The 21,329-nt window shown below is 36.9% G+C and overlaps 1 protein-coding gene and 1 pseudogene across 1 annotated transcript in view; one reads left to right on the top strand and one right to left on the bottom strand.

Moving 5' to 3' along the window:
- Window positions 1-21,329, top strand: part of Rnf115 (ring finger protein 115) — a 95,573-nt gene that overhangs the window by 51,686 nt on the left and 22,558 nt on the right. Inside the window, exon 4 of the mRNA XM_004647835.3 lies at window positions 6,479-6,690. Within this exon, the coding sequence (XP_004647892.1) occupies window positions 6,479-6,690 (212 nt within the window). The remainder of the gene's footprint in view (window positions 1-6,478; window positions 6,691-21,329) is intronic.
- On the bottom strand, window positions 16,570-16,978 carry LOC105741204 (annotated as a pseudogene).

The following is a 21,329-nucleotide window of genomic DNA, read 5'->3' as shown; positions in this document are numbered from 1 at the left end:
TCCTATTTACAAACACCATTAGAACAAATCATTCTATTCATTAAGAGAATGCAACTATATATCTATCCTAACCACTTTGAATACACAGATACAAAATGGGCATTCATCGGTATACTCAGTACTCATTTCTGAGAAACATTTTTAGTAAACTAGCAATAGAAAGAAATTTATTTTTTTCTGATAAAGAGTATCTGTAAAACTTACTATAAAATAAAATGTTTGTGATGAATTGCTAGGCATATTCTCTTTATAATTAGGAACAACAGAGGGGTGCTTGTCGTTGTTTACTTTTAATGTTGTATTGCAGATTCTACCTAGAGGAATTATATAAGAAATAAAAAAAGTAAGGGTTGAAAAGGAAACACACTTTTCTTAGATGATATGGCTATAGATGCTTTTGAGTTTTCTATACAGGCAAATTAATAGAATTATTGCATTCAGCAAGTTTTCTTTATATTAAGGTCAGTATATAGAAGAGTTGCATGTCTGTTACCAATAATACAATATTTAAAGACAATTAAAAATCTATATTTGGGGTCGGGGATATAGCTCAGTGGCACAGTGCCTGCCTGGCAAGTGCAAGGTCCTGAATCTGATTGCCAAAAAAGAGAAAAATACTGTCTGTCTGTCTGTCTGTCTGTCTGTCTTGTCTGTCTTCTCTCTGTCTTTCTCTCTGTCTCTCTCTGTCTCTCTTCTCTGTCTCTCTCATCCTCTCATCCTCTCCTCATCCTGTCTCTCTCTCTCTGTCTCTCTCTCTGTCTCTCTCTCTCTCTCTCTCTCTCTCTCTCTCTCTCTCTCTCTCCTCTCATCCTCTCATCCTCTCATCCTCTCATCCTCTCATCCTCTCATCCTAGCACTGTGGGAAGTGGAGTCAGAAAGATTTCAAGTTGCAGCCTAGCTTGGGCAATTTAGCAACTTAAGACCCTGTCTCAAAATACAAAATAGAAGGGGCTAGGGTTATAATTTTGTGCAAAGGCTGAGTTTAATCCTCACTACTTAATAACTTTGTGTGTGTGTGTGTGTGTGTGTGTGTGTGTGTGTGTGTACCATTTTCAGCAAAAAATGAAAGTGCTGTGATACTTATAACAAAAATATGGTAAGATCTTTATAGAGAAAGATGTACAAGTGTTGAATAACAAAACTATTGAAAGTAGAGCTGAAATTTGGAAGTGAGTAGGGCTGGTCTGTATTCTTGGATAAAAAACTTGGTATGATAAAAATGTTAGTTGCCTGGTAGTCTGTAACAGTGCTTCTCAAATTTTAATGTACATGTCAGCTTAATTTAGGAAGACTGGGTGGGGTCTCAGATTCTGTCTTTTTTAGTAAGCTCCCATATGATGTTCGTTAACAGGATAGATTCAATGCAATTGAAAGTAACTGTCCCAATATAGCTTGTATGGGAAGATTATCAAAGTGATTTTAAAATATATGTGAAGGGCTGGGATATAGCTCAGTGGCACAAGTGCTTGTCTGGCATGAGTAAGTCCTGAGTTCTATTCCTGGTACAAAAGAAAAAAGAAAAGGATTTTTTTCTTTTTTTATGTATTTGATATAGGGTCTCACTACAGCTCGGACTCCTGTTTTCAGCCTCCCCTGTGCTGGTATTATGGGCATGTGCCACCATGCCTGAACTATGTCACCAGTTCAGTGCTCCTAGGGGTGGGACTGGCATGGCATGCAGGACTGGGGATCAAACCCTGGTCCCTGAACTTGCCAAAGCAGGTGCTTAGTCTGCTGAGCTATCTTGCTGGCTCAAAATTTTTTAAAAAGGTGAAAATTCCAAAATGACCGTGACACTCTTGGAGACTTGATGTGTGACGTGTCAAAACAAGTTATAAAGTTTATAGTAATTATGACTATGGTGTCTGTAAAGGTCAACAGACTTAATAGCCACAAAATTTGTATGTTTACAAATTTGATATGATAATGGCACTGAAGATGAGCAATAAAAGACATAATTTAATAAAAGATGTTAGGACAGTCAGTTTTTTGTGTTGAAAACAAGTCAGATTCCTATGTAAAGCCTTACAAAAAAATTAATATATTGAAGACTGATGTGTAAGACAAAGCCCTAAAATTTAACTGAAGAAAAGATAAAAGTTTTTATTTATTTTGTGGGGGCATTGAATCAAGGCCCTGTGCATACTAGGTATATGCTATATAAGTGAGCTAAATCTCCATCCCTTACTAGAGATTTTTTATTTTTGAGATATGGTCTCACTGTATAGTTCAGGCTGGCCTTGAAGTCATTATGTAGCCTAGGCTGGCCTTGAACTTGTGGGACTACTCTAGCCTCAGCCTTTTGAGTGTTGGGATTATAGGTGTGTGCCACTATGCCTGGTTGTAGACAACTTTTCCTGTGGCTTTGTTTTGGGAAAGAATTTAAGACCATAAGATGTTAAAATTAAATTTTAAGCATCTCTGAAAAATATTTTTAAATGAGTCACAGTTGGGAAAATATACTTCAAATGCATGCAACTGACTAAAGGTTAATATGCAGAATATATGAAGAACTACTAGCTCAGTTAGAAAGTCCATTCTGTAAGAAAGTAGAGAAGAAACATAAAAGAGAAAAAATATAAGTGACTGAATTTGCAAAGATACTTACTCTTATCAATGCCAGAAAAAACTAACTTAAAGCTACAATGAAAAGGGATGGTGAAAATTAAGAAAAAAAAAAACAAAGGATGGTGAGATAGCTCAGTGGACTAAGTGCCTGCTTAGGCAAGCTCAGGGCCTGGGATTCAATCCCCAGAACCACATGCTGTGCCAGCCATGGAGACAGGGCATGGTGGCACACCCCTGTAATCTCAATACTGGGGAGGCTGAAAACAGGAGGATCATTATGAGTTAAAGCTGCATAGTGAGACCCTGTAGCAAATACATTAAAAAAAAAAAAAAAAAAAAAAAAAAAAAACCAAAAACTATAATGAAAGAGTAATGGCAGGAAAAAAAGCATCAGAAAACTTGACAAAAGGTATCAAAATCAAGCTTATCAGGACACTGGAAGATATCACTATAGCTAAGCAAACATTTAGCTGAAAGAAGAAAGGAAAATTTGCCAACCAAAAATTCAAGGTTTGGCAAATCTACTTCAGGAATGAAGGAGAAGTCAAGACATACTCAGCTAAACAAGAGCTGAGAGAATTTCTTACTAACAAATTTGCCCTACAAGAAATAGTAACAACAGTCTTTTCAGGTTCACTACAAACTACAGTCATTAAATTTACTTTCTGCCATAAGGCTAAAAAATATGCATTTTAAATAAACTCTCCTGTTCTTGAACACCAAAGATAAAAAACCCACTAAATTGTTAAAAAGTGGAGGAAACAAATAGTCCTGTGACATCAAGTACTTGTTAGGATGTGATATATTAGAAACTTCTAAGCATTGTCAGGTTGATTATACCATTTTGGAGAACAATTTGTTTTTGTTTTAGTATTAGTATCTTAGGGAAGGGTACAGGGTGTTCAGGGTCTCACTACTAGATCATACTTGGAGTGATCTGCCTGTTTACAGCCTCCCAAGAGCTAGGATTACAGGTGCGCGCCTCCATACCCAGTCTCAATTGCTGTCTCAGTGTGCCTCGGGGGTGGGGCTGGCACGGCAGGCTGGAGGATCAAATCCCTGGCCCCTGGTGCTTAAACTGCTGTGCTATTTGGCTGGTCCTCGGGAAACAGTTTAGTAAAGTTGAAAATATATAGACCATATAGTAGTTCGGTTTTTTGTTTTGTTTTGTTTTTGGTATCAGGGATTGAACTCGGGACCTTGCACTGGCCAGGCAGGTGCTTATTCTAGTGAGCTATCTCCTCCATCCTACAGTAGTTGTATAAATACCAAAAAGGAGTGGAAATATAGTGCAAAGACCCTGGGTTCAATCCCTGGTACTGCAGAAAGAGATAAACTCTCATAAGGAGACACATAATCATCACAGCTGCCTTTTTAAATAGCAAAAATGGGAAATAATCCAAAAAATGTAGATGTTCATTGAATATGAGAAATGGTTTTTGAAAAGTATGGCATAAAATATGTGAAGATAAGTGGATAATAGCTATATGCATCAATATGTGGAGCAAAAACAGCAAGTGCCAGAGAAATTCATAAGGGACGGACATTTGTTTGGTGATATAGACATTTATAGAAAATATTTTTTAAAAACCCCATGGAATGAAAAAAATTAAGGTAGTGATTGCTTTGGGAGTTAAGGGAGGGATGCACAAAGAATTACCATAACTTTGGTGATGCAAGAGATGAACATGTTTTGTTTCCTTATACCTTATTCATTATGTGTGTGTTTCCTCTCACCTCTGCCCTTGTACAGGGGATTGAACCTAGAGCTTTGCATGCTAGGCAAGTGTTCTACCACTGAACTACATTGCTAACACTTTTATATGTTGAGGCAGGGATTCAGTACCTTGTCCTTGAATTTGGAATCCTCCTGCTTTAGCTTCCCCGGTAATTGGGATTGTAGGTGGATTGTTCTACCAAACCATTGTACCCCATTTTAGTGATAAAAATATATACAATAGAACACTTTTTTTTTTTTTTTTTTTCAGTGAGGATCTGTAGGGTCTCACTACGTAGATTGGACTTGTAGTGATCCACCTGTGTTCAGCTTCCCAAAGAGCTGGGATTACAGGTGCTCGCAACACCACACGCAGTCTCAGTGGCTGTCTCAGTGCACTCTGGGAGTGGGGCCAGCACAGCACATGGGGGACCCCGGGCTGCTACGTCTGCCTAAGCAGGTACTTTAATCTGCTGAACTATTTGGCTGGCCCTCACAACAGACCACTCTTATCTGACATTCCTAGGCTGCTGTGATACATTAACACAGCCTAACTGTTGTGTCTTTTTCATGCATCAATGTGATATATTATAATAATTTTAAATAGTATATAAAATAGAAAGCACCTAGGCTATCTACTGTTGAAAACAATAGTAATAACTCTTTAGGTAGTACAAGCTCTGTTTTCTTCCTTCTTTCTAGTTATCGTTAGCTGCCATCTCATATAGTTTTCTTTTCCTTTTCTTGGGGGGTGAATGGGTGTGTGTCTCTTCTCACTAGCGAATAAAATCTATTGGAGCAGATGATTCTTTTTCTTTTCTTTTCTTTTTAAAATGTTTTGTTCACTGTTAGAATCTAGCAGCTCCCAAAAAGTAAATAAAACATGGTAAGTACAGGCATAAGAATTATTTGTTGAACGAATAAATGTGTGTCGAAGTAGTGTGACTTTAAAAAAGAAGAACCTGAGTGCATGTATGTATAATGTGCATACATGTGCATAAATACATAAAATTATACACAGACACAAACAGAAATATTTAAAGATCTGGAATCCTGCATCCCAAAGTAACCTCTAGTACAGGAATAGTTAGAAGTAGAGATTGATCACAGCTAAGTAAATGGAGACTATTGCATATTATATTTTATATTCTGGATTTATATTTCTATAACATACATTTTGTATTTTTAAGAAGGGAAGAAACATTTTGAAAATTAGAAGCAAACTGTAAACACTGGAAAACTTGAAAGTCTAGAACTTTTAGAGTTGATTGAGCAAGTAATTAGTAGAGTTAAGATAGACATACGGTAATAAACTTTTCTGTTTGACTTGAAACTTGAAAGCAGGGCCAGCAAGATAGCTCAGTGGTTTAAAGTGCCTGCTTAGGCAAGCTTAGGCAAAGCACAGGAACCACAGTCTGATCCCTGGCACCACGTGCTGTGCCAGCCCCGCCCCCAGGGTTGGCGCGGCCCCCCCCCCCCCCCCCCAAAAAAAAAATGAAAAGAAACTTGGAAGCAAACAAATCAATGTAACTGGTTATATACTTGATGGATGGAGTATGTCAAATATTATTCTCTAGCTCTTTTGAGATACCTAGTATATAGAAAAATAAAACATTATTTTAAGGTCTTTTTCCCCCAGTTCCCTTTATATAATGATTCATACCCCCCAGACTCACCCCATTTTAGTAATAAAAATACAGTATGTACCACAGAATGCTCCTGTCAGACAGACTCTACACTGCTGTGGTACAACTTTAACATGCTTAGATCTTGGCAGGAATGTAGTGTTGTTTGTGACACAACATGAGTGTAATATTATTCTGCTAAAAGATGAAAAAAAATATGTTATTCTGAATGGTTGATCATGCTTAGGACAAAAGCATGTGATAACCTCTGGCTCATTTATATTTCTGAAGGGTAAACTAGTCAGAGACATGTAGATATGAACTAAGTGTTAAGGAATGCGGCCAGCTATTGGCTTGTTTACTTTTATATCAAGAAAATTAATTTTCTCAGTTTTTACATTTACCCCCTAAATTTTGTGAACTTTGAAGATTTCTCTCTACTCTCTCATGAAGTTGGGGAAGCATACCTTATTATTTTGGAGCTGTTGAATTTTGAAATGTTAAAAATTATTCTTCCTTTCATTATTTGTTCATTTTCCTAATGTGATTGACTTCTGTTTTTTACTAGCTGTGGGACCATTTGGATCAAACAATGTTTTTCCAAGATTTTAGACCATTTCTGAGTAGCAATCCACTGGACCAAGATAACAGAGCCAATGACAGAGGTCACCAAACTCATACTGACTTCTGGGGACCAAGTCGGCCTCCAAGGTTGCCAATGACTCGGAGATACCGGTCTCGAGGAAGTACTCGTCCTGATAGATCTCCAGCTATTGAAGGGTGAGTTGCTTTTAAGTTCTCTTTAAATGGAGTTTCTTTCTTTTTTTAAAAAATTTATTTATTTGTGTGTGTGTGTGTGTGTGTGTGTGTGTGTGTGTGTGTGTGTGGCCAGCTCAGCCCATCAGGGCAGGGCTGGCTGGCATGTGGTGCTGGGGGATTGAACCGTGGTCCCTGTGCTTTGCTAAGCTTGTTCTAAGTAGGTGCTTTAGACCACTGAGCCATCTCACCAGCCCCTTTAAATGGAGTTTCAATGAAGGCCATATGGACATAATCTGATCTTTATAAGGTCCTGATACATACTCTCTTTGTGGGCAAGAAGGAATGTAGACAGGATAGAAATGAAGACAAATTGATTATCTGTACTGTAGTATCAGTTAATCAATGTTAATAAGCTATAGAGTGATGAAAACTAGTATTACAGGTTTCTGGTTAATATTTTTTTACTAAGCTCTCAGATTAAAATATATGATGTTTATAAAAATTTTAGAAGATACTGAAAAACATATATATAAAGTATATTGAATAACATTAGGACTCAAAGATCTGTTCTTTTTCAGATCTGTTAAGTGACTTTTCATGCATGGGGCACTATACTGTGCACAGGGGATGAAATAGAGAAAAAGAAATCATAGTTTTTAATTTCATGGATACATTTGGAAGCAATAATTTTCAATGTTTGCTGTTGGTGCAGTACTGTGTATCATGCTTAATTTCATTTAATCTGTGTGAGGAAGTGGATGCTATTGCGATTTGCACCTAATACAGTGATGGTGAACCTTTTAGAGCTTTCATTGATGACAAATAGCCCACAGTAGCACACATACTGTAAGTTTGCCATCTCTGTTACACAGGAATAAACTAAGACTCAGAGAACTAAAGTAACAGCCATTGATGAGTCCTAGGGTTCTTTAACTTGCTGCCACATGAATATAGTGGTATACTCTCAGATATGGTGGCTACTAGGCATGTGTAGCTATGTTATTTTACATTAATTAAAAGTTAATAGAGTTTGAAATTCCTCCCTTCCACTTGCCACATTTTAAGGATTCAAAGGCCCCATATAACCAGTAGTTACCATATTTGATAGCACAGATTATAGAACATTTCCATCATCTCAGGAAGTTCTGTTGGTCAGTCATGTTCTAGAACCTACAGTCTCCCCCCCTCCCAGAATACTGCTAACATTTACAATACTTGCTGTAGCACATAGCTTTCCAAGTATGTTTCTGTCATCTTCAGTTTTGTGCTTCCAATCAGCTAGAGATATTCCTTTTTAGGATGTGTACAATATAGAAGGAATATACTTTATTGGATCAAGTAGGATAAAAATCTGAAATCTTAGAATATTTTAATAGCTTTAGGAGCCCAGACGTAAATCCACTGTGTCCCACACCAGCTAAACTACTTATAGATTATGTTCCCTTCTTCATTTGAAACCAAGTAGTTGAGCCTCTTAACTTTGTTTTTGTTTTTTAAAATTTTAAAGAAAAAACCCCTCAAATTTCCAAAGAAAATAATAGGGTGACAAATGGTTGATACATTTCATATTGTTATCTTTAAATTGTTATCTTTTTTTTGTTTGTTTTTTTGTTTTTGTGGAACTGGGGATTGAACTCAGGTCGTTTTATTTGCCAGGCAAGCGCTTATTCTACTGAGCTGTCTCCCCAGCCCTAAATTGTTATCTTTTAATTAGTTACTCAGGATGCAAGATACAGTCTCTTAGCTGTTGATCTAAACTCCTGGACATTTTTTCTCCTCTCCCACCCACTAAAACAGAAATTTTGGATCACTATTATGGTTCACTTTTCCTTACTTCTCTGGTAGAGGTCGTTTAAGCCCCACAAGCAGAAAATCTCATAAATACATTCATTTGATGTCCCTACAAATAGTATATTTAATCTGTTAGGTTGTCAGTGCTTTTGATTAGTCTTTTGTTTTGCATTTGCTCGAGAAATATTTTAAATTTTCACCAAATTTCACTGTCTAGATGCTGATATCAGCAGTCCATTTATCTTCTTTATGAAAATGGGGACCTTTGGTGTAAACTCAAATTGCTGTGCCCCGCTTCAATTGTTAACATTTATTTCTCCATCCATTCTTCTTAGGTGAAGTATTCTTTCTTTTTTTCAAAGCAAGCCCATCAGGTCATGTTATGTTCCTGATCCATTCATTACCTATCTCTTCCGAGATTTTTGTCTCATTTTCCTCTTTCTGCTTCCTCCCCTCCTTGTATGCCTATTGTCTGCCCTTTTAATCTTTAGTTTTATAATTTTCAAACATGGTTATACAATAATGTTACTGAAGATACTTTAAAAAATACTGCTACCTGGACCCCATTCTAGGGACTATGATTTAAGTTAGTCTTGTGTGAGATCTGGGCATTGATAATTTTTAAAAGCTTTGTCACCAGACTTGAGAATCATTGCTCTAATTGCTGCCTAATCTATCTTTTCCTTTTCAATAAAGTTTATTGAGATAGCTACATTTACGTTATATACTTTCTCATTTAATTACTATAATCTGGTTCTCCTTTCACTAAAACCCTGCTTACTTTCTAATGACAAGCCTAGCAAATATATGGAAATTAGGGGCCAGGGAGATAGAGCAAGTGCAAGGGCCTGAGTACAATCCCCAGTTCTGCAAAAAAAAAAAAAAGAAAGAAAAAAAAGAAAAAGAAAATCCTTACAAAGCAAATCCAGTCAGAATTCAACTCGTTTGGTCTTTTTCTTCTTGAAATTTCAAACTGCTCTGGTATCCATAACAGTATATTTTCTTGATTTATATGTACTTTTTTCCTTCCTCTTTGGGAGAGTGTGGGGTGGGTTGCTAGAGCTTGACTCCAGAGCTTGTGCATGTTAAAGCATGCACAATACCACTGAGCCACATAACTGCATCTCTGACTTGTCCTTTCTTGTGCGTATGTGTGGTTTGTTTTTTTTTTAATTTTTTAAATTTTTGTATTTTAGGGAAGGATCTACAGGGTCTCACTACTAGATTGGACTCGAGTGATTTGCCTGTTTACAGTCTCCCAAGAGCTGGGATTAATGGGTTTGCGCCACCATGCCCAGTCTCAATTGCTGTCTCAGCGCCCCCTGGGGGTATGGCAAGCCTGGGAATCGAACCCCTGGCTCCTGCTCCTGTTTGCAGGCGCTTTAATATGCTGAGCTATTTGGCTGACCCTTCTTGTGGGTGTTTTTTGAGTATTGCTTTTCCTTCATTCTGATTTTCTTCTTAACAGGATTTCACAACTTCACTACTATTGAACTGTGAGCCAGATAATTCATTGTTGTGAGGCTCTCTGGCAGTGTTGTCGAGCAGCATCCCTGGTTCTCCACTGTATATCCTAACACCCACTGCCCCACCTCCACCTCCACTCCAGTTTTGACATCAAAAAGATCCCCTGGAGGTTGAGAGCCACTTATCTGTAAGTTCTCTGTGGCCATTCCCAAGTCCTCACAGAGCTCTAACAATTACCTGTATACTGATGAGTCTCAGATCCATATTTCTGTTTTGATCTCTCTCCCTCTCTCTGTCTCTCTCCCTCTCTCCGTCAGAGAGACATTCTTCTGTACAAAAGAGCTTTTCTCCTCTCCCTGCCCTACTTCATCTGGCTACTTATTTATTTTAGCATGAACTTAAGGATTTTTACAGATCATGATTTTTTTGGATGCTCTAATCCCAATTTGGTCAGAATAATTAGATCTGAACATTTTTTTTTCTTTTCTTTTCAAAGTTTTATTGATAAACATATAGCAATGAGACAGTTTCAAATCAAATCGAAAGTACAGTTTCAACAAATAATACACTGCATATATTCTTCTTAGTGGTTAATTGATGTACAAGATGCAGACTTGTGATCCTACTTACAAACACCATTAGAACAAATCATTCTATTCATTAAGAGAATGCAACTATATATCTATCCCAACCACTTTGAATACACAGATACAAAATGGACATTCATAGTTATATCCCAATTTTTTTAAGTTCTATTGTTGAATATTATAGGTGTGTAAACTCAGCAAAACATTCTAAAAGAGTCCAGTAGCCCACAATAGCATTGGGTCTTCTGTTTAACTGGCAATGTCAAGAAATTATTGACCTGAGTCCCCCACAGCTCAACATAACAACATGGCTTTACTTCCTATATTTCATCTTCATACTTTTCTACTGGATGGTTAAGACCAAGGTAAAGCAGGACCTGTGCAACAAGAGTTGTAGCTTTTTGGTCTGAGAAGGTCAGTGAAATGCCCTCAGTATTTATCCTGAGATCCTGTACCTCAGATTATAGAACCTTTGTCAGCGGCAGCCATGTGGATGAGTCACGGCCAATGCTTGGCCAACGTGCTCTCTGTGAAAGCCTGAGAGAGTGTCTTCTCCCCATGTGACTCTCCTTAGGCACACTCTACATCATCGATCACTTTCCTCTTTGGCCCCATAATCTTCTTGATCAGAAAATTTGGGACACTACCGAGGTACATGACGTTACAGTACAAGTTCTCATATGTCCTGAGTCTTAATTGACCTTAGAAGGCTAGGGCCAGAATGTTGGCTTTCCTTGTAGCCCTCCTTTTTCTCTAATTTTGGTCTGCAAACTTAGGTTGTTAACCATCCAGAAGACAAGCTTATTGTTATTATCAAACTAGATCTGAACATTTTAAACAGTAGCTTTTGTTCAAGGCCCTTAAATTACTAATGGTGTTGGGTATCAGAGTAAAATGACAAGGTTGTGTTTTTCTGATTATCAGTTGATGGTTTCTAGCCTGTTGGACAGCTTTTGTGAGGGTTCCTTTTGTGGAAATAAAATACTGAAAAATTGCTTTTAGTTGCCAAAGGAGAAGGGAGATAATTACCCTAACTACAATACAACATAGTATGGGCCCTTGGGCATCCTTAGATCCAGCCTTAGAGAAAAAGATTGAAAATAACATAACTGAATTGCCTCGACTTTTTCAAGCACTAAGCTATATATAATTCATAGATTTTTTTTTTTTTTTTTTAAATAGTACCAGGGATTGAACTTGGGACCTTGCCCTTGCCAGGTAGGGGCTTATTCGGCTGAGCTGTATCCCCAATTCATGCCATAGAATTTTGTTTGTTTGAGACAGGGCCTCATTATGTAGTCCAGGCTGGCCTTGAACTCACTTTGTGAGCTTGGGAGGCTGTAAACAGGCGGATCATTCTGAGTCGGATCTAGTAGTGAAACCTTGAACACTCTGTAGACCCTTCCCTAAAATAAAAATAAATAAATAAATAAAAAATTGTCAGTACATGTTTACAGGTTATAATGAGCATATTCATTGTGGGAAGTTGGTACATATACTTTTTAATCCTTTCTGCTCTCCTTGTTTCTTGGTACCATTTCCATTTGCAAAAGATAACTCCCTGTTTTCCTATTGTCTATCTTTTATTTTGTTCTTTTATTTATATTGTGGGTTTCTCATATAAGAGAAATGATACCATATTTAAGCTTGTATGTCTAATTTGCTTCATGGAAAAAGTCAGTTTACAGGTTCTTTCTCAACCATATCAGTGTTGAGGCTTCGTGATTCTGTTGGTTTTTTTCCCCAGGCTTACTGGTTTAATATATTTTGCAGAAGTAGAGGTATTATTATTATTATTATTATTATTATTATTATTATTTTGTATTTTAGGGAAGGGTCTACAAGGTCTACAGGGTCTCATTACTAGATTGGACTCATAGTGATCTGCCTGCTTACAGCCTCCCAAGAGCTGGGATTATGGGCAAATGCCACCATGCCCAGTCTCAATGGCTGGCAGGCCAGGGGATCAAACCCCCAGCCTCTGTGCCTCCTTGCAGGCACTTTAATCCACTGAGCTATTTGGCCGCCCCCCCCCCCTTTTTTTTTTTTTGGTCTTAATTTTTTAAAGGAGGTTTTCTACTTCCCCACCTACCACATCCCCTCTTCAAAAAAATTCCATTCAGTAAATATCATGTCATATGTTCCATGCTCCCAGCTATAAGTAAAATGGGAAGAGCATAGATTTAGTTTTCTAAGCTTTATTGTGAGAGGTTACTAGGGAGAGAAGGATGTGGAGAAGGGATTTAAGCTCATAGTGGATTTAACCACTGTATCTGCTAAGTAGCTGTTTTATTAACTACAGCTAAAAGAAAAAAGGCATAATGTTGCAAATTAATTGTTCCATAGAGTTAGTATTTATTTAATATTTAACAATGCTTTAATAGCCTGTGATTTTTGTTTTACTATCATTTATAAAACACAGCAACTCTGGTTATGCTTTCTGTTGGTGTCATTAACTACAAAGTTGAGTGTTTTCTACACTTCAGTCATTTAAGTAATTTTTTTTTATCATTTATTTGTTTATTTGGTATGGGGTCTCACTGTGCAACCCCTATGCAGCTCAGATTTGATGTGATCCTCCTATCTCAGCCTCCCCAGCCCTAGGATTACAGGTGTGCACCACCACACCTGGTGGCTGGTACAGCATGTGCGGGGCTCTAGGGTTGGCATGATATGTAGTACTAGGGGTCAAACTTGTAGGCAGGCGCTTAGACTGCTGAGCTATTTCCCCAGCCCCATTTAAGTAATTTCTTAATGAATTTTCTCCTGTGTATCAACATCAGTATTTATTTTTCTTTAAATAGACCCACTAGTTTTTAAAAATTCAATTGATTCATTTTCAAAGGAAATTTTATGTTCTTTATGTGTGCAAACATTATTAACTGTATATTCACTAGCCATTTTATTCATCTTTTTTTGCCAAATAGAGACCACCTCTTGAAATACGAACAAAAATTGCTCAATATTGCTTTCTGAAGCTTTTTAAAGTAGAGGGTATTGGCATGTAACCCTTTCCTCACTATTGGGACCCAAAAGATCTACTAGAAGGACATCTGGGAAAAATTTTCCTCTCACAAGCAAAATACCTGCAGCAAATTCCTGTTCTTTACTTCCTTTGTAAAGATGTCATGCTTCAGCTGTTGTAGCCATCTTCCAACCATGTGTGGGAGACATGGCTGGTGCCTATGATGGCAGAGTAGATAAATGGAAAGGTGCATTTTTCCTTGAGTTGTTGTACCAGACCTGGAACTGTTTATCTCTAGAAGATCTGTTAAGTAAAGTAAATAAGTTTCTTTGTAGTGTAAGCCATTTTTGATTAGATATCTGTTTTGGTTAGATATTTAAAATACTAAAATACTAAATTTTAAAATCAGTAAAAGTTAAAAATCGGGCTGGGGATATAGCTCAGCAGGATAAGCACCTGCCTGGCAAGCAAAAGGTCTTGAGTTCGATCCCTGATACTGAAAAAAAAAGTTAAAAATCAAACATTGATAAAATATATTTGAGTTCCTAAAAATGGGCTTCTGTCTACTTCAGTTTTAGTTCTTGCCTCTTCTGCCTTTACTGCCTCCATTCTAGCCATACTGACCTTTTCTGCACTTGATCTGTTCTCCTTGGCCACAGGCCTTTGCATATTTTGTTTCATCTCTCAGAACTTAGAATGTTTTGCTTCTAGTCTTTCCCACAACCCTTAGATTAACTCAGACCGTCTTAGATTTGATATTGAGTGTCACTTCTTCTGACTTTTCCTGGTGTTGCTAGGTCTTGTGTATTCCTTGCAGAGCTCTGTGTACTTCCTATTAGCACTAGTTGTTGAGGCAATATTATTTTTGGGTGGTGCTGTGGTTTGAATGGCCCCTCCTAGACTTGTATTGAACTTTAACTGCCACTCTGATAGTATTGGGAGGCAGGATCTTTGAGAGGTGATGAGTTCATCAGGGTCCTGCCCTCATGAGTGGATTGCCTTGGTAGTGGGATTGGTTAGTTATAAAAGTGGGCTCTCTCTCTGTCCTGGGTCCTTACTTGTCTTTCTTCTGTGAAAGACAGAACAGGAAGGCTCTTATCAGATGTAGCCCCATCTTGATCTTGTATTTCCTGGCCTTACAACTATGAGCTGAATAAATGTCAGTTATATAATTTACCTTGTCTGTGGTATTCTGTTAGAGCAGCAAAAGATACACTAAGACATAGGGTTATTTATTGTCTTTCTTCCCTGTTAGACTGTTAAGTTCCAGCAAGACAGGACAATTAGTCCTCTAAATCCTAATACTAATACCCGACATACAGTGCATCATGAAAGACAGTTTCCAGAATTGTACAATGTTAGTGAATTCATGCATTTTCTTTTGAATGTAACAGTTACCACTCTTAATCTTATGTTACCTAGGCCATACTAAACTGGATTCCAGTTATTGCCAAAGCTGCAGTGGATGGTGGGTGAGAGATGAGCATATGAGTTATTGTTAATTTCCATAGGCCATTTGAATATTGTGGGAAATTTTGAGATTCTGGGTTATCAAGGCTCTCTAAATCTTCAGTAATAATATTATCTCTGTCTTTTACATGAAAAAACCAGGAGGTTTTGAATGAAAATTAATATGTAGCTATTGAATTTGTTTTGAAAATGTCCCTGTATTGTATAAAATTAGTTGATGGTATTATATCTGTTTTGGAAGACACTGCCCTAACATTCTCATTCTAAGTATACACTTAAGAAGAGATCATCAGGCTGTGGATATATCTCAGTGGTAGAGTGCTTACTTAGCATGTGTGAAGCCCAGGTTTGATTCCTAGCACTGCAAGGGATAAAATAGCCAGACTTAGAGAAACATAAAAATATATTTTAAAATGTTTATTATGTATATTTAGAAAAGTAAAAATTAAGTTTATATATGTCTTTATACTTGTAATTTTTTCGCAGTTCCTTAGGGCAAAGACAGTATCTTAATTTTTAGATAATTAGGTCTTTTAAACATCTAGTTTTTTCATATAATATGTCTTCATCTTTCTATACTATTAGTTCTGTCTGTGTTAATATTGAAAACCACTGATGTAAAGTAGAAGTCTATTATATACGTTGTCAATATGTTATCTTCATCTGTCTGTCACCTTTCCTTTGTAGAATCTGGTTTCCTGTGTTGACATGATAACAGTAGTAAGCTCTCCTTATGTAAAATGAAAATGGCTTCAAAGTTTCAAGACCATTAGAGAATGTATATCAGAACATGTCATTTGTCAGGCTTCATGGAGAGTTTCTGGCCCTGATTAGGTTTTATGCCCACATCTCTGGCGGATGATTATTCTTGTGGGGTTTTGTTGTTTTTTTTTTTTTTCTTAAAACATATTTGGTACAAGCTTGGATTCATAGTCATCCTCCTGTTTTCAGCCTCCTCAGTGCTGGGATTACAGGTATGCATCACCATTCCCAGTCTCAGTGGCCAGCTCAGTGTGCCTGGGGGTGGGGCCAGGGCTGCATGCACACAGGGAATGAAATCCCTAAGCAGGGATTGCTTGCCTAAGCAGATACTTAATCTGCTGAGCTATTTTGCTGGCCCATTCTTGTGTATTTTTAAGGTAAGGTTTTAATTCCCTCCCCAAATCAGTATCCAGTTATTTGCAGCATAATTTGTTGAATAATCCATCTGCTTTGAAATATCACTTTTATTATATATGAATTTTCATAGTATATTTCTGAACATATACCATATTGCCTTATTTGCTGCTTTTTTTTTTTTTTTTTTTAAATACTGATTGAATTCAGGACTTTGTGCTTGCCAGGCAGGTGCTTATGCTGCAGAGCTATTTCCCTGGCCCCTTGTTGTTTTATAGTAGTACATTTTGATACAGAGTAGGAAAAGTTCCTCAAGATTTCTTCCCCCCCGCAAAGTTTCTTAATGTTTCTCTTATGTTTATCCTTCCAAGTAGATTTTAGATAAACTACCAATCTCTGCTCCCTGAACCCATTGGGATTTTGATTGGAATGCATCGTGTGTGTGTGTGTGTGTGTGTGTGTGTGTGTGTATTAATTTGGCATTTTTCTTTTAAGTTTTTTTTTTATACAAGAGCACAAATGCACTTTTATTTTCCGTTAGTTTAAATTCTTGAGGGGTACAGCATCACACGGATTCGGTGTCCGATGGCCTTAGCAGGAAGGTTGCTTCGGAACTTGGCACGAACCATGCCGCTGTTTCCATGGGCCCGAGTTACTTTTCCCCAGATCACTCTGGTTTTGTTTGGTTTGCCACCTGGAGTCACTGTGCTGTTTTTCGCTTTGTACACATAAGGCACATCTCTTGCCCAAGTAGAATTGTGTTTCATCCCAGGCATAAACACCTTCAATTTTAAGAAGAGCTATGTGTTCCCTCTGGTTCCGGAGACCCCGCTTATAGCCAGCAAAAATGGCCTTGCACCACAGTCTTCCAGACATACTTGCCTTTTAGAAGTCCTATTCCCTGCGGGACTCCCCAGGCTCCAAGATGGCGGAAAAAGCTTTCTTTTAAATTTTTTTTTAATTTTAATTTTTTAAAAAGTAAAAATTAGAATTAAAACAGAAAAAATTATAAATGATACAGAATTTCAGTTAACAAAGTAATAGGAATTTCACAGTATTTGTTGTAATACATAATGTTGTCTTCCAACCAGTTATTTATATTATCAGATATATGCATGTAAAATTGGAGGTAGAAAGAAATTTATATGAAATTAAGAAGAGAAAAAGTACGATTGAAAAAAGGAGACAAAAATTAAAGCATTAACTGCTTCTTTCTATAGACCAGCTGAAATGCACAGTACCTTTGTCCAAACCATCATGCTTATATACATAAATAAAATCTCTTTTCCTCAATCCCTCTCCTGTCCTCTTCAACTCAATAACTCTTTCCTTTTAAGTTCTTTCCCTTTTCCCAGTGTCTATTTTACCCCTCAGTTCCATGTTTCTCTTTCAGGTTTTCACACTAAGGAGACAGTGTGATGTTTGCACATGTGGGTCTGATCTGAAACTTTTAATTTAGGCCCAAGACTCTTGTTTCAATTTGTTTGTTTTTAAATAGATTTTATTTTCTAGAGCATTTTTGTCTTCACAGCAAAATTGAGCACAAGGTACAGGGCATTTGTTGTCATTCACTAAAGTTTCATAATTATTGCTGAAAAGATTTTTGTTACCCATTGTTTTGCTACATAGTCAAATTATTTTAACTTAATAGGTTTTCATTTTATTCTGTAGACTAGCAGTCATATTGTCTACAAATACAGATTATATATTTCTTTCCTATGTTTATGTCTCATATTTTTTTTATGTTACATTGCCTGTCCTGTCAAAACAATATCATCTCAATCCCTGGTCCCACCAAAAAAAAAAAAAAAAAAAAAAAAAATGTCATCTAATAGTGGGTACTCCATCTTTCTGCCTTCAGTGGGACTGAAAGTGTTTCTTTGTTAGGACATGTTTGTGCTTTATATTTTAAAAGTTTCACTTTATTCCTAATTTCAAGGGACTTAATGACTAGTGCTTTTATTATATACCTTTTGAGATTCCATCAAAATGACCTTATAGTTTTTTTCCATTAAACAATTAATGCATTTTATGAGCGGGTTTTCTAATGTAATACCATGAACTTTGAATAAAAACTGCTTTGACTAGGAATGTTAATAATATAGTAATAATTCAGTGGAATTTTTTTTAAATTTATTTTGTGTGTGTGTGTGTGTGGCCAGCTCAGCCCACCAGGGGGCGAGGCTGGCTGGCATGTGGTGCTGGGGATTGAACCACGGTCGCTGTACTTTTGCTTAGCTTAGCTTGTTCTAAGTAGGTGCTTTAGACCACTGAGCCATCTCACCAGCCCCAGTGGAATTTTTTTTTAATCTTTAAATTAGGATTTTTGTTTCTATTGAAAAGGAGGCTGGTCTTTAATTTTCTTCTTTTGTCATTATTGAGTTTTGTTATCAGGATCATACTACTGTTGTAAAATGAACGAGGGCTAGGAGTAACAGTGCATGCCTTTAATCCCAGCACTCTGGGAGAGTAAGACAGGAGGACTGATTGCAAATTTGAAACCAGCTTGTGCAATTTGCTTGTGGTAAGAATAGAAATAGAAATATAGAATAGAAATAGAAATTACAGGGCCGGCCAGATAGCTTAGTGGATTGAAGCACTTGCTTAGGCAGATGCAGGGACCAGGGTCAATCCCTGGTGTGCCATGCTGGCCCTGCCCCCAGTGGCAATCTGAAAAGGAGATTAAGACTGGGTGTGGTGGCGAGCATCTGTAATCCCAGCACTTGGGAGGCTGAAAACAGGAGGATCACTACGAGTCCAATCTTTATTGTTTGTTTGTTTTCTTTTTGTGATATTGGGGGTTGAATCCAGGACCTTTACATTGAACTACATCCTCAAACCATTTTTTATTTTGAGGCAAGGTCTTACTGAGTTGCTCAGGCTCTAGGGTTTGAATTTGTGATCCTCTGGCCTCACCCTCCCAGAATGCTTAAAATTAAGGTGTGTGCCATCATGCCCAGTTTGGGAATAATTTAAGTAACATAGGAATTACTTAATCTTTGAAGGTTTATAAATTATTTGTCTTTTTATCTGAGACTGACATCTTTCTGTTCATTTTATGACAGTAATATAGTTCTGAGATCAAAACTCAATAATGACAATAGAATGATTACAAACCTTTTAATTACTTAGGGATTGATGGCCCAAAATGTGGTGTTTTATTCATCTCTATATTCCTTTTACCATAGTGTCTGCTTTTAATTAATGGATAATTAAATTTCTAAGAAGTATATGGAGCATATGAATTAGTAGTAGTAAGATCTTTTTTTTTTTTTAAATGTATTTGGTACAGGATCTCACTGCACAGCTCAGACTCATAGAGATCCTCCTGTTTTCAGCCTCCCCAGTGCTAAGATTACAGGCATGCGCCACCACTCCCAGTCTCAGTGGTAGGCCAGTGTGGCATGTGGCGCCAGAGATTGAACCCTGTCCCTGCACTTAGTACACTGAATTATCTGGCTGGCCAATTTGAGACACATGTTAGGTAAATTGCCTAAGGGTATGAAGGCAATTAAATATATAGTGAGCCAGTATAATACAGAAATGGGATTGTATTTATAAATATATACTTAGAAATTTTTTAGCAGTTATCTTATAGATCTCTCCCTCTCTCCTCCTCTCTCCCTCTCTCCCTTCTTCCTGTTTTTTAAAGAATTAATTATTTCCCTACTTCTCTCAGAAGCTTTACTTCTAAGGCACATATGTAAGTAGAGTTTATTTTTTTTCATGGAGGTGTAAATACGGTACAGCATATCTTTGGTGCATTTTGCTCTACATAATTAACAGGTCTGCCTAGATCATTCGTATATTTGTTACCACTTTTTAGTAGGTATCATAATTATGTCACCCTGTTTGAAAGTTGATTGCAATTTTCATGCTTTATAGGTTTAAAAACATGTTTTATTATGCCTTCTTCTTGATAACAATTTGTCCTACTGATTTTTAAGTATCAGTATGATATTTTAGTCTTTTTTGTCCAGCTTTCAACCATGGTTTCCATGGGCTACATCTCAGTCTTCATCTCCTGACTTAACTGTGCAGAGTACTTTGTTTCTAAGAAACCAGATTTCAAAGATTACCGCCAACCTAAAGAGTTTCCTAGAAATGAAATTTATTTCTGTTGGTCATTTCATTGGTATGAATAAAAACTTTTTTATCATGAAGTATAAACCTCATACCATTTATTCATTCTACAAGTATTTATTAAGTATGCCTAAAAGGTGTACTTTGCCTCTAATATACAGTTCTCCAGTAATAACTTATCCAGGTATAATGAAAGGCCAGAATAGTGTAGCTAATTTTATCTTTTTTTTGGCGGAACTGGGGATTGAACTCAGGCCCTTGCGCTTGCCAGGGAAGCGCTTATTCCACTGAGCCATCTCCCTGGCCCCAGCTGATTTTATCTAACCATAATGTATTTAACTTGTGTGAGAAGATCATTTTATTAATTTTGACCTGGGGTTATTGTATTTTGTTGATTATAAAAATTTTTTCTGCTTGTTCCTTCAGATTTCTTAGTGAAATAAAAGTAATGAGATTGTTGTTTGGTATATGTAAAATCAACAAGGGAAATTGCATGGTCTTTAGGAGAAAATCATTCATACTGTGATGAAGAATGAGAAACTATTCGTATTTTGTCTTAAATAATGTTTTAGACTAGGAAATTACTTATGCTTGTTAGCTTTTTTCCTTTTCATCTGTATTAGATATTACCAACACACTCATACTTATCAGACAGTGGAGATTACCACAAAGACAGGTAGTGGATAGAGTTTGCATTTATTACATTAAAACTCATCTTTATTTTAGTGTACCATATGCAACATTTGTAGAATGTTAGTTAGTTAGTTTGTTTGTTGGAGATATGGTCTTGCTGTGTAGTCTAGGTTGTCTTTGAACTCACTATAGCGCAGGCTGGCCTTGATAGCAGTCTTCCTGCCTCAGCCTCCCAAGTGCTGAGATCACAGGTGTGCGCTACTGCACCAGGCTTAACATTTCTTTTTTACCAATTGCATTTTAACCTCCTTCCCTGAGATACAAAGGAAAGACCTTTGATATGAGCACTAATCTGTCTCCAAATAGCTTTATAAAATACACTATACTTAGGAAAGTTTCCTACATAATATAATGTCAAAGTTAATCCTAGATTCTGGGAGCATAGTTTTCTGGTACTAATCACAACTCATATTTTGAGAATTAACTTTTTTAATTGTTATTTTTCTTTGTCTTATTTAAAAACGTTTCTTTTAAACTTTTTTTTTTTT

The sequence above is a fragment of the Octodon degus genome, unplaced genomic scaffold (assembly GCF_000260255.1).
Source record: "Octodon degus isolate 3935 unplaced genomic scaffold, OctDeg1.0 scaffold00331, whole genome shotgun sequence".
In the NCBI taxonomy this organism is placed as follows: domain Eukaryota; kingdom Metazoa; phylum Chordata; class Mammalia; order Rodentia; family Octodontidae; genus Octodon; species Octodon degus.
Note: the sequence above shows the minus strand (reverse complement) of the source record. Positions and strands in the feature narration are given on the sequence as shown.